Raw genomic sequence first — 14,366 nt, 5'->3', positions numbered from 1 at the left:
CAACTCAAACTAAGACAAGGACCAAACTGAGAAATGAGTGAATTCCTCTAGTATCACAGAGTATTTTCACCTGTCGCGAAGTCACCTAGAATTCCTGAGCTCGATCTGTGGGACACTTGGAAAGGAAGCAAATGTACATCATAGTGTGGGGATGCTGTACTTACACCAGTGACCCCCATGGTACAGACATCTAATCGTCCATCACAATTCATGCTCCTCCCTCCACAGTCCCAGGGAAGTCACAACCGGTCAAGGATTCTATTTCCTACCCTCCCCTCAACCTTGCATCTAGGTGGAGCCATGTGTCCAGTTATTTCCAGTTGAGTGTGAGCAGACGTGATGTGTCTAGACCAAGACAATTACAAAACAGAAGTGCATTCTCTACCATCTCTATCTCTGTTGACTAGATCAGAAAACTTTAAAGCCCCAGGAGTTGACAGAGTCACAAGAGGAAAGAAAGTAGGTGACCAGTTCTATCTACTACTCAAAAATGCCCACATTGGACTCATTTGTGTTATTGCATTAAGTTACTAAAATTTGGGGCTTGTTGTTATAGCAGTTGACATTACCCTAATACATACATCATCTGCATTCTTTGTCAAGATTTCCATGAATAAAGGGTCTTTTGCCCTTCTCTATAGTAGACAAAGCATAGTTAAATTTGATACTTATTATAAAAGAAAAGAAAATCTCTAAAAATCAAACTGTACCATATCTATCACCTCACTCACTATTACAGCTCAAAGCCAGGGCTATTGGTCTCCACTGGCAGGAAACAACCAGTCATGAAACTGTGACCAGAGTTGGAAGAATATGTCTTGTAATGTTTAGAAACTCCATCAAATTTCATGGTTCATACTGAACTGGGCCCTTTTGAAGTTCGAGTTCACTTAATTTTGGAAAAACACATTTCACATTTAATAATAAGAAATGGCAGAGTAAAGGCTAGATTTTACACTTTCTTGGCTTTAACTCTTGCTGTAGGACACTGTCTCCATGAATTAGACATATAAGTATTAAATTTCCCTAAAAATACAAATAGCTTAGAATTTAAGGGGAAACATCTACACATAAGGAATTTGGATCAATTGAATTCAAATTATTTTTATTTTTATTATTATTATTTTTTAAAGATTTTATTTATCTGAGACAGAATGAGAGAGACAGAGAGCACATGAGAGTGGGGAGGGTCAGAGGGAGAAGCAGGCTCCCCGCCGAGCAGGGAGCCCGATGCGGGACTCGATCCCGGGACTCCAGGATCATGACCTGAGCCGAAGGCAGTCGCTTAACCAACTGAGCCACCCAGGCGCCCCCAAATTATTTTTATTTTTTTTTAAAGATTTCATTTATTTATTTGACAGAGAGAGACACAGTGAGAGAGGGAACACAAGCAGGGGGAGTGGGAGAGGGAGAAGCAGGCTTCCCGCCCAGCAGGGGGCCCAATGTGGGACTCGATCCCAGGACCCTGGGACCATGACCTGAGCTGAAGGCAGATGCTTAACGACTGAGCCACCCAGATGCCCCGAATTCAAATACTTTTTAAAAGGTACCATAAATTCCAAAGTGTTAGCTAGATGAAAGAACTCTTGAGTTAAGAAACCAACAGATAGGGGCATCTGGGTGGCAGGCTCGGTTAAGTGTCCGACTCTTGATTTTGGCTCAGGTCATGATCTCAGGGTTGTAACATAGAGCCCCGCTTTGGGTTCTGTGCTGAGCATGGAGCCTGCTTATGATTCTCTCTCTCTCCCTCTGCAGCCTTCCCCCACCACCACTCACATGTGCACAAGCTCTCTCTTTCTCTAAAAACAACAACAAAAACCAGATTCTACTGGATCTTTCTCTGCCTACTTATAAATCATAACAACAATTGTCAGTAGAGTTGAGTACCATTTAGGGTTGTTCAGCCCCATGAAGAACACTAATTCTTCTTGTGGATAATTAATATTTCAGAGATAAATTACATATTCTCAGACTGGAATATGCTTTATTGAAGGAGTGCCTGGGTGGCTCAGTGGGTTAAGCATCTGCCTTCGGCTCAGGTCATGATCCCGGGGTCCTGGGATCGAGCCCCGTGTCGGGCTCCCTGCTCAGCGGGGAGTCTGCTTCCCTCTCTCCCTCTGCTCCCCCTCACCTTGTGCTCTCTTTCTCTCTCAAATAAATAAAACCTTTAAAAAAAAAAAAAAGAATATGCTTTACTGAAAAAGAATTCGTGAATTAATCAACACAATGAAATAATTACTACTAATAAATGTGAAAAAAGAAGAGAAACCCAGGGTGCCTGGGTGGCTCAGTCGTTAAGCGTCTGCCTTCCGCTCAGGTCATGATCCCAGGGTGGGGATTGAGCCCCGCATCGGGCTCCCTGCTCCACGGGAAGCCTGATTCTCCCTCTCCCACTCCCCCTGCTTGTGTTCCTGCTCTCGCTGTCTCTCTCTCTGTCAAATAAATAAATAAAATCTTTAAAAAAAAAAAAAAAAAGAAGAAGAGAAACCCAAGGAGAAGCAAGATTTTAAAAGCAGGAATACTACTAGTACCTTTGAAGCCACTGCTACTAACCAGATTCGGGAAAGGCCTCAGAACGCCATTTGAAAACTTCTTCTTTCCCTTCCCGTTCAACTCAAAAATAGAAAAGACAGTGAATGACTATATGCAGGCCTCTTCTATAAGGCTCTGATAACATTTTCCTGATCATAGTTAAAAGTAGGTGCTTATTGGCCGCCTGGGTGGCTCAGTCGGTTAAGCGACTGCCTTCAGCTCAGGTCATGATCCTGGAGTCCCGGGATCGAGTCCCGCATCGGCCTCCCTGCTCGGCGGGGAGTCTGCTTCTCCCTCTGACCCTCCCCCTTCTCATGCTCTCTCTCTCTTAAATAAATAAAATCTTAAAAAAAAAAAAAAAAAGTAGGTGCTTATTATGTGCAAGGCACCATGGGTTTCATATATAGTATAATTTCATTTAAATTTAACAACATTCCTAAGAGAGAGGTACAATTTTCATTTCCATTTAACTGAAGAAACACTGTTAGGGAAAGGTCAAGTTGGAATTCAGAGCCAGTATGAACCCCAGAGAACAGAACGTACCCACAACCTCTTTGCCATACTTCCTCCCTAATTAGAAGCTACTTACCAAGAAACAAGGTCTCTACGTCTCCACCTAACAACAGATTTCCTTATTAAATTCATCCAACCTGACAGAATCTTCAAGGCTTTCAGAAACCTGTGTACCCACTCATATTTAGGTTAAAGAGGCCAGAACTGTTTTCCTTCAGATATTCTTGTTAGATTGACTTAAAGGAACTATCAACAATGTCCTCCCAACACACACAAAATAAAATAGACTAAAACCAAAACCATACACAAGATGTTGTGTGGTAGTTGCATTACATTTATTCAATCCATAATTGTAAATAAAAATTAATTTTTTTCTCCATCCCCACCCCCAAATATTCTCATCTTTTTTATACCTTGGGGCATATAAATGACATATACTCCCAAGTGGCATGATGAACTATATGACCTCATATGTGTGAACTTATAAAAGCCCATTTTGAAGAAGCTGAACCTATTAAGAGCTTTCAACTGTCCTGATCACTACCAAGGCCTGCATAGCAAAAAATGTGCTAGTAAACTCTCAAGCTTGTTTGAATAATTACATTACATTAAGCAAGATTCTGTACCTTGCTGAATATCGTAGTGATCAGAGAATACTGATTGAGGCTGTAGATCAGGAAAAATAAGGCATTTGCAATTTATGTCTACTTTAAAAATTGAACTATTATTTGCTACTGGGAGGCACAGAGGACTATTAAGCTAATAAATCTTCAGTTCAAAATAGATGACAATAGGGGCGCCTGGGTGGCTCAGTCGGTTAAGCGGCTGCCTTTGGCTCAGGTCATGATCCTGGGGTCCTGGGATCGAGCCCCATATGGGGCTCCCTGCTCTGCGGGAAGCCTGCTTCTCCCTCTCCCTCTGCCTGCCATTCTGCCTCCTTGTGCTCTCTCTCTGTCAAATAAATAAATAAAATCTTAAAAAAAAAAAAAAAAAAGATGACAATACCCCCTAAAGAATGAATGTAAATAGCTTTCCTTATTTAAAGATGTAACCCATCATAGTTAGTAAATAAAAAGATTACTAGACTATAAAATAAAACACTTCAATTGGGGGGTGTGTAGGGGATGGGAGAGGGGAAGAGAAAGGAGTAGTGGTGTCTGAATGCCTAAATCAGTTTGACTGTCCAGTCTGCTTAGGTGCCATAATGACCACAAAAATGACTGAACAAGTTAGACTGAGAATGAGTTGAGCCGGGCTGAGAAGGGAATGCTTTGCCCAATACATTCCATTCATCAGACAGGCTAAGAAGTGACTTAGAAATTCTCCATTCCAAAAAGGACAGTACCTGTTCTGGGCATTCACCTCCACCTGGTCAGTCACCTGCCCCAGGGATTCTTCCTCCTGCTTCTGCCGCAGCCTCTCCTGCCGGGCGCGGCGGCGCCGTTCGCGGGCGGCCTCTTCCTCATCGTCATCGTTCCTCTGGTAGGCGATCCTGCGACATCACAAAGACAACCTCTTGAGCTACCAGCTGCCAACGATCTTCACCAGGTTCTTTCCTGAGCTCAACCACCGACTGAACCAGACAGTTCTAAATGGATTGTTCCATTGCGTAGAGACTTGCTCTGAATAGTTTGCAAACTTTTAAGTATCTGAAAAGCATGAGTCTAATAGCTACACGGGACAATTTACAATGATCAAATAATAGCTTAACCTAAAAAAAAAAAAAATGCACAAAAGCAGGCTGTGGGTTAGTACAGATTTCTTTACTAAGCTGCTTATTAGCATGTTAATAAGATTTAGAAGCAGAAATCCAAAGCACTGAATCAAAAAATAATCAAAACACTTATTTAAAAGATTCAGCATGTCGTATAGATTATTTGTGTACACTGTCACAAAGGACAAAAAAGAATCAAGTTATCAAGCCAGGATTTTGGCATTAATAAGCCCAAACTGCTACTTAAAATGGAGAGTAGGATACGCTCTTGGCTTGGATTTTATTTTTTCCTTTCAGTTCCTTTCCACTGGAGAGGGAAGGTGTTATTGACAACTGATAGGAGGGCTTCCAAGTCAGTGTGGCTCCCTGTAAAGCCCCCTCCTTTGCTCTAAAAAACATGCGTTAGGATTCTACCACCCACATGTTGGGCCCATCATGGTAGCCCCCAGGTGTATACATAGATAGAAACCCAACAGCTGAGGTAGGGAGAGGAGGCACAGAGGGCTCTGCACACATATGTGTTATTCAGCTTTTGTAGTTTGTCTGAAGCAAATACCTCTTTAGGAAAATTATACAATCACTGTCACTACATTACATACATTTCAATTAATACTTATTCCCAAATAAAGACTTGGAGCTGGGGGACTACAGATGTCCAAACTCAAGAGAAAATGACCTGCATGGTTACCCTGGTTCCTTGTGAAGGAGAAATGCATACGGAGATACAGAGTGCCAAGGAGGCATGGCTAGGCTGGCCGGCCTGGGGCCAAGCTGGCCGGATGGGGCCATGGGTTGGGATGGAGCTGCATTGCGCAGTGGGCTGCTTTTTACATTGGGGAGTTAAAGTGCTTTTCTTACGGTGTTACTTACACATCTACAAATAGAAATCCAGACATATGAACATTTCATGCTTATAATTCTTATATAATGACAAACCTAAAATAATTTACAAAGGAAAGAAAATAAAACAGCAGAACCATATACTTTGTACCAACAATAGGAACCCACTATAACTGATGATGGTCTGCTTATGTTAGATTACAAATGAGACATCTTCAGGCTTAGATCTGGCACTTTATTTCATCTGTTTCTATCTTTGACTTCAAGAATACGAATGCTATGAATGTTTTTCACCTATGAAAAACAAGATTAACAATTCCAAAGGTTGTTGGTTTGCTCTTTGTTGCTTTAGAAAATCTGACTTCATACTTACTAAAATCTGCTAGTGGGCAATACTCAACTGCCAATATAAATAAAATATCATAGTGATTCTGTGAAACTCACTGGTTTATTTCTACAGATATGGAGAGAAGGATGGTGTGATGTCATTAAAGGAGGACTAGGTTAGGACTCAGTAAACCTGGTTTCTAGAACTGCTCTCTTACTAGCTGGCAGCCCAGCCTTTTAACCTGAGTTAAAGTCCCTTGCCTGTAAGTGTGGGACAATCAAATGAAATCCCAGATATGTTATGGTAAGGCATTTTACAGTGCAATATCTTGTTGTTATTAGCAAAGTTCAGTTGAGGAGCGGCTTTGTGAGGAAAGATGAGTTCAATTTTAGACTTGTTGAATTTGAGGTGACAGCATGACATGAATCAAATGTTCCTTTCTAATTCAATCACATTGTAGTTTGCAGTCAAAAGCCCTTCCCAGTGGTTTGGCTTTAGTCTTCAGATTCTTGGCCTAATATTCCTTTGGCTTATTTCTCAGTAGACAGCTTTAACCACAGCAGGGAGAATGAGTCCTTAATGACTGCTTCCCAAGCTAATCAAACAGAAAGGCTTAATTCGTTCTTCTACATCTCTGGATCAGCTGTGAGGTCTTGGCTACTACTTGGGGGCCTTTCTTTACCAAAACAAGCAAGAGACCTAAAAGCTCCATCTTGGACATCCTATGCTAAAAACAACTCCCCTGCCTTCCCCTAAATGGAATCTCACGTGAAACCCTCAACTGCCCACTATACAATTTGAGAAGTTACTGCCTTCAACCTCCCACCTACCCAACTAGATCTGCCATCTATCTAGGCCAGGTCACACTCAACCTTCCTTCATCTTGGATTTCTCCTCAGAGGGGTGGCCTGACAACCAGACCACTCCGCTCCTCTGTCTCTTCTAACTCTTCTTGTTTGGTATTCTTCATTGGTAGCTCCTTGCCTAGGATACACAGTTATTAGAGCTAGATTTTTAAGAAGCTTTTATTACTACTAATAAAGAAACATATTAAAGTTGTTTTCAAAGTTCAAAACAAACAAGGAGCCAAAATACTTTCCTGGTATTTTGAATCACAACATGCCCAGTTGCTGGCTCATTCACATACCACTTGACTTTTACAAGTGAAATTCTGTCCCTGCCAAATGACTTGGTATGTGTGGAAATTCTTCGACTCTGAGACTCCTCCATGAGCCCCGTAAGTTGCTCAGCTTTTCGGCCTCACCCACAGCAGCTTACCCTTCACGCAACTCCCACAAGCTTATTACTTTTCTTTCAAAACGAAAAACAACTCAATCGTTTAATTTTTTCTGATTCTGAAAGTAACATACATTTCTTATTTGCTTAAACCAGACATTACCAGATGCGTAAAAGAGAAAGTGAAAATCAGCTCCCTAATCATACCACTCAGATATGGACAAGACTAACATCTGATATATTTTACCAGACATCTTGTTATGCATGCACAGATACTTTTGTTTTTAACCAACTGGGACTGTGTTATACGTATCATTTCCTAAACACTTTATTTATGACTATTTTTAACACATTAGCAAAATCTAATTTTCAACAGCAACACAGTATTCTGTGTATAGATCTACATAGTAATTATATGGATGTACTATAATGTAACCTATTTTCTGTAGATAGACAGTTAAGATTTTTTCAACTTTATGTTCTTATAAGTGAGGCTGCAAAGGGCATCATTATAGATATACTTTTATCATGTGTTCAACTATTTATCTAGGAAAAATTCTCAGAAGTCAGCATTTCTGAGTTTAAGAGTATTCTCACCTAAAAGGCTTCTGACACACATTGGCAAATGGCCCTTCAGAAAGGTATACAACACCAGCAATGTAAATGAGTGCTAATTTCACCACAAGCAGAATTTGTCCAAAGAACAGGTGAGTACACAGCATCCATAATATATCAAATGTTAGCACAACCTCTGCTTTAAACTCAGGTAAAAACAAAATGTTAAACATTTCTAATTCTCTGCACACTGGATTCAAACATATTTGAAATGCGGCTGACTAGTAAAAATCATACCTAACCGCCCACCAGATTGTAATAAAAGTGTACCAGTCCCTTTGTTCCTTCCGGGAACCTTCAGCAAATGCCAGCAGTAAGCAGCCCAGGGGTAGTCTGCTACTGCTCCCAGGAGACTTGGGGCAGAGCAGGACTCCAAGTCCCTCAGAATCATCTGAGAACGATTAAACTATGTTTATTAGAGATTTAACCACTTTACTGCCATCTATTCTTCTAAGAACTGGTAACTCACAAATGATAGGTAAGGCACCTCTATTAAATAACATTTTTGATTGGCCAGAATCCATGATTTTCCCACCCATGCTGGGTGTAAGCAGGTTTATTATGGAGTACTATGCTTTGTTTCTGCTAACTACCTTCGCTCATCTCTTGGAGAATACCTGGCGAAAGATATGATCAATCTTACTGCAGGAAGGCCAATGCTGATGGTAGCAAAATGGCTCATCAAATATTTGGAAGGGTGTGTGTGTGTGTGTGACAGAATAAGTGTTAAAAAATCTCAAAAGTCCATAAAAATTACATGATGTTATTTGATTGTGTCAGTGGTATGAAAAAAGGAGAGAGGACTGGTTTTTCTTTCATTCCCAGAACCAGCAGCTTAAAGGCTCTGGTGTTATAAGAGAAAACAGAACTATGCAATGGGAAAACTTTCTTGGAATGCTGTGGCTTTTACACCAAAGACGTTTTAAGTTTTTACCACTAGAGCTCTACACCCTCAGTATATTCAAGTAACAATATAATCATGTTACATGCTGTGCCATTTAGACAGAGAGTTCAAATAAATAAAGTACTGCAGACATGGCAAATAAGGAAGTCACTGAGGAATCAGTGTCTACATTTGGACAGGCTGGGGTCTGAAAGTATGCTAGATGAGAGACAGGCGAAGTGGCGAAGCTCCCATAGTAAAAGACACTGGAGCAAGGCGCTAGTCATCTTGCCCCAGTATACCCCTCACCCCACTTTCCCCATCAAATATTTCTCAAGACTTGCACAACACTGGCAAAATTCCTATAATTTCACCTATAGTATAGGCTGTTTTGTTTTGTTTTCACCGTGTTCCCCATAGCCTGAAGAATAATGCCCTATTGCCTTTCATTTTGTCTTTTTTTTCCTTCCATTTTGCTGCTTTCTGATTTGAGACTACAGTAGATCCCAGCAAAATTTTCAAGCAAAAATGCTGGCAATGTATTTTATTGACCAAACAAGATCTCTTATCGGGGAATCAGGTTTAAAAATAAAATAAGGAAAAGCAATAACCATTTTTTATGGAGGGGGAGGAAGTTGATGTTATTGCATGTTTAGGAGCATTAAAGACCTAGAGAGAATAAAAAAGAAGTATGGTTGAGTCTATAATGAGTGTAAATTTACTTATTTTATGTTGATAATCACAGTACTACTCTGAGAAATTACCTGGACGTTGATAATCACAGTACTACTCTGAGAAATTACCTGGACAACCAAGTAATTAGTCAAGTTTGGATTTGCAATCTTGCTATTTTTTTTTTTTTACATACATGGTATATATGATACAAATTATTTTGCAACTTAAAAAAATGTAATAATATATTTGATGATTTTCTAAATAAGTTCACCAAGACATAATTTATCATCTACTGCACAGGATCCCTCGCTTTATTTAACCATTTTCCTATCGACAGACATTTGGGTTTTTCCTAGTTTTTCTCTGTTGCATACAGTGCTGCAATGCCTTCTTGTGCACCCCTTTTATATGTTAGATACTGGGAAGTGGAATAGTATATGTTCATTTAAATTTGAAAGATTCTGTCACATCACCCTTCACAGTAGTCATTCCAGGTGGCTTGAAGTGAGAATTCCCCATGCTCTGTCACTTCAAATAACCAAGTCAGATCAACATACATTAAGACAGCCCACTGCTAACTGACAGAACCAGAGAAAATATTTAATCTTCTATATCTTGTACAGTAGTGGTACCTACTATTTTAAGGAGGTGGGTCCTTTTAAAATATCAAGAGGGGCACCTGGGTGGCTCAGTCGGTTAAGCGTCCGACTCTTGGTTTAGGCTCAGGTCATGATCTCAGGGTCGTGAGGTCGAGCCCCATGTCAGGCTCTGTGCTCAGTGTGTTGTCTGCTTGAGATTCTGTCTCCCTCTGCCCATCCCACTTGTGCTTTCTCTATTAGATTTTTTAAAAAGTTAAAAAAAATAAAATATCATGAAACATTAGAATATCATGACAATTGCTTATATTTTTGTTATTTACTAATAAAGTGTTTTATAAAGTGTCTATAAATTCAACAATACATAAAAGGGAATCTGTCTTATAAATCACTGCATTTATATATATTTGAAGAATAGTCTTTCATACCTGAAACAGTTATTTATCAGACTCCAGAAAGTATTTGGTGTGGATATGAATCTGGGAATCTCTTCCAGTATCTTCACCATTAGAGAACCACGGGTGTACAGCAACAGATGACAAGAGTACCACTGAACAGACTTTGAATTGTCACCTTCTAAGTCTTTTGTTTTTCAACATTCCTCGTGCTTGGTAAGCACACGCACACACAGACACACACGCAAACCCACAGGTTAAGTGAGGAAAGCCACAGAGGCACTAAAATGAGCCTTATTTATTAAAGAGTTTTTATTTTATTTATTTTTATTTTAATTAATTCATTTTTTAAAAGATTTTATTTATTTATCTGATAGAGAGAGAGAGAGAGACAGCGAGAGAGGGAACACAAACAGGGGGAGTGGGAGAGGGAGAAGCAGGCCTCACGCAGAGCAGGGAGCCCGATGCGGGGCTCGATCCCAGGACCCTGGGACCATGACCTGAGCCAAAGGAGACACTTAACCAACTGAGCCACCCAGGCGCCCCTATTAGACTTTTTTTAAAAAAAATATGGAATGCTTCACGAATTTGTGTGTCATCCTTGCGCAGGGGCCATGCTTATCTTCTCTGTATCGCTGCAATTTTAGTATAGGTGTTACTGAAACCAGCACCGTTTATTAAAGATTTAAAGAGGTCCCCATGCAGATCAGTTTCCAAGTCTCTCTGCTTTCCTTAATTGCCTGTGCCACATTCCTATGTTTTTTTTTTCACATTCCTATGTTTTAAAAAGAGAATACTGCCCCTAAAATTCTAACAGATTGAATAAATTCGCCACCCAAAAGAAACAATCTTACCAGTAGTTCACCAGATGCAAATTCACAATAACTTGTGGGCGGGTAGATAGTCCGCTAAACTCTCAGATGGGCTCTCCCCTCCCTGCATTCCACACCATTTCCACTTTCATATAAGGAGTTGTCCAAGAGAAGGTGGTGTTGGTTGAGGGGGAGATTGCAGGTTGTAACTGAGACACTCAACCACAAACATGATCCTGTCCCCAGCTTTCTGCAGCTCTCCCCTCCTCACAGAGGCTAGATTCAGGAGAAGGCCTCAATAATGACTTCTTCATTTTTTTTAAAGAACAACTTCTTAGTCAATTACTTTTCTCTGATTTTCCTTACTCTTGGTTCTATGTCATTATCTTAACCTTGGTCTTAATATGGGATCCAACTTAAAGAGTTAAAACCTCATGTGGGTTAAAGATGTACTCATCAACTATTATGGGGCAAAATAACTCATACATACTTTCATTATTCTTTTCCATGTACCAAAAACCCTGGTGACTTTCTTTCATAATATGAAATGCAAGCAGAATTTCTAAACATATCCTATCAGCTCTGTGAATTGCTCAAAGCTCTTAGCAAACTCTCAGGCAATACTGTGATCAGGAGGGAAAATCCAAGCTACTGAAATGACTCATATTTGCCCCGGAGATTTACTGTATGTTTGAAAGTTAAAAGAAGTTTATAGCAACATTCCAGGGTCTTAAATATGATTTTGTTTATATGCGGTGTCTGCAAAATGTTGTGGTTTTGTTTAATGCACAAAAAGTGCAATTCTGAATGTTTTCCCCTTGAATTCCTTAAAGAAAGGAATTAAAAATTACAATGGAGAAAAACCCAAGAAAATAAAAAAAAATTTTCAAGGCAGAGTATGTTTAGAAATGGGTTAATAGTTAATAGTCAATTGGTGGGCAGTTAGTAATTAAATAGGATAGAATGAAAGAAAAGTTCCTTTGATTTAGAGTATATATATTTAAAAATATTGTTCTTATTTATTATATATATTTGTATGTTATTTATTTTATATATCTATATAATTATATATAGATATATATATAGATATATATATATTTTTTTTTTTTGGTAGGGCAAGAAGGTAAAAATAAGCTAACTATCATTGTAAAATTGAAATTTACCCAGGAAGAGAGGTTATGTTCTATTTCATCTATTCCCCTTTCCCTTACCCCATCTACACCCACCCACCCCCACTTCTGAGAATTATTACAGTTTGCAGAGCAACCATAAGTTTTGGATCCCAATAGTAAGACACTGTGTGCTGGCATCCTTCAGAGCTCTTATACATGTCATCGCTGCCAGTTATCACCCTCTGCCTTCCACATGCCTCATACAATAGTGACATTCCATAATCACACGAGTTTTGTAACCGCAGACTACGGTGGGGAAACACGTGCGGCACAGCAGAGTAGAAAACAGCATCAGACAGTAGAAGACACACACCTCTCCACTCTGCCTCTCTCTACGCTACTGCGGCTAGCCGGTTCCTAGCATCATGAGGACCGCAATGTCCTGTCGAATGGCTAGATCAGGTCTGACTGTGCGTGCGTGGTCAGAAGAGACCTGGGGGCGCTGGGAGTTCTGATTTGGACTCCGGCTTGTACCGTAACGAAGGGCTGACCGGCACACTGTTCTCAGATGGTCCTGCCCTAGGCTCAGCTGACGCCCAAGTTCAGAGACTCATTTTTGAATCGATGCAGGTAGCCACAGGAAATGTTTTGAAATGTTTTAAAATATGGATTCTAATTGTTTGGGATCAATATTTTAAATTAAAAAGACGTTTAGCATAACATATTGTACCTGTAAATGAGCGCATACTATGTATGATACATGACCGCTTTAAAAGATAATGAAACAGCCAGCTCAAACAGCACCAGCACCTTGGAGACCCGTTTGCGCCCTCTTCAATCACATCCAGATCTGTGTTTAAATGCCTCCAAATAACCTCTAGCCCAAATTTCGGGTTATTTTAATTATTCTACTTTTCTTTGTAGTTTTATTCCAAAGGTATGCATGCCTCAACAATTTATTTTTTAGTTTTGCCTTCTTAAAACTTTATGTAATCATACTGTATGTATTCTATGGTTAGTTTCTTTCATAAAACTATATTTCCGAGATTCATCTATTCTTATATGAACAGCTGTAGTTTAGAAGGACAGATGCACAGGGTTTTCCAAACATTTCTTGAGACTGGGATTAATATCTAACTATTCAAATGGTACCATTTTTTTTAAAAGATTTTATTTATTTGACAGCGAGAGACTCAGCGAGAGAGGTAACACAAGCAGGGGGAGTGGGAGAGGGAGAAGCAGTCTTCCCGCTGAGCAGGGAGCCCGATGCAGGGTTTGATCCCAGGACCCTGAGATCATGACCTAAGCCAAAGGTAGCCGCTTAACGACTGAGCCACCCAGGTGCCCCAGATACCATTTTCTTTTTGAAAGTCCATAGATGGTTAGTGATATTCGGCAGAACTAAATGAACAGAATCTGGATTTACTTTCTTACTGAATTGCTATTCTTTTTAGAAGATCTTATTTATTTATTTGAGAGAGAGATAGAGAGAGAGTGGAGGGGTTTAGGGGCAGAGGGAGGGAATGCCAAGCTGAGTGGGGAGCCCAACTCGGGGCTCGATCTCAGGACCCCAAGATCATGACCTGAGCCGAAATTAACAGTCTGATGCTTAACGGACCAAGCCACCCAGGCGTCCCCACTGAATTGCTATTTTTATCACAGTTATTTTTGAAAGGAACAAAGCATCTGTCAAACCTATTTAGTACAGATTTTGGAAGAATAATTCCATGACAGTTTCCTGAGATTAAACTAAAATCTCTTTATTTTGTCACAGACAGGACTGCCTTTGCGTCCCTCCCGCTATCCCGCCCTGTTAAATCAATAAGCTTGGTCAGATCCAAACAGGTCACTGTTTCATTTATAAATGTTTAGAAAGCGTAGGTATGGAAAGAGTAGGTTGATGATGGAGAAGATCCACTTTGCTCCTCACTTGGTTATTCATGTTAAACTTTGGTCAAAATGAATGAAAATGAGTAAGAAATGCTTAAGGGGCCAATAAAAGGATTAAAATAAACTTTTCTCTCTTTCAACTCTTATTATTCAACTGGTATAAAATATGGCTAATAGAAATAAACCCAATTACTGTGTTTTCATAAATACTACCTTTTCTTCATC

The 14,366-nt window shown here is 39.9% G+C and overlaps 1 protein-coding gene and 1 non-coding gene across 6 annotated transcripts in view; both read right to left on the bottom strand.

Moving 5' to 3' along the window:
* The window catches only part of CALD1 (caldesmon 1), a 182,700-nt gene that overhangs the window by 35,976 nt on the left and 132,358 nt on the right, over positions 1–14,366 (bottom strand). For all 5 annotated transcript variants that reach the window (XM_035021150.1, XM_035021145.1, XM_035021149.1 and 2 more), the window contains one exon: positions 4,391–4,537. In XM_035021150.1, coding sequence (XP_034877041.1) covers positions 4,391–4,537 — 147 coding nt within the window. The remainder of the gene's footprint in view (positions 1–4,390; positions 4,538–14,366) is intronic.
* Positions 10,892–10,998, bottom strand: LOC118021470. The gene has a single exon (XR_004682194.1). It is a non-coding gene; the product is annotated as a U6 spliceosomal RNA (small nuclear RNA).

This window comes from Mirounga leonina, unplaced genomic scaffold (assembly GCF_011800145.1).
Source record: "Mirounga leonina isolate KUSES-001 unplaced genomic scaffold, KU_Mleo_1.0 Mir_174, whole genome shotgun sequence".
NCBI classification, from domain to species: Eukaryota; Metazoa; Chordata; class Mammalia; order Carnivora; family Phocidae; genus Mirounga; species Mirounga leonina.
Note: the sequence above shows the minus strand (reverse complement) of the source record. Positions and strands in the feature narration are given on the sequence as shown.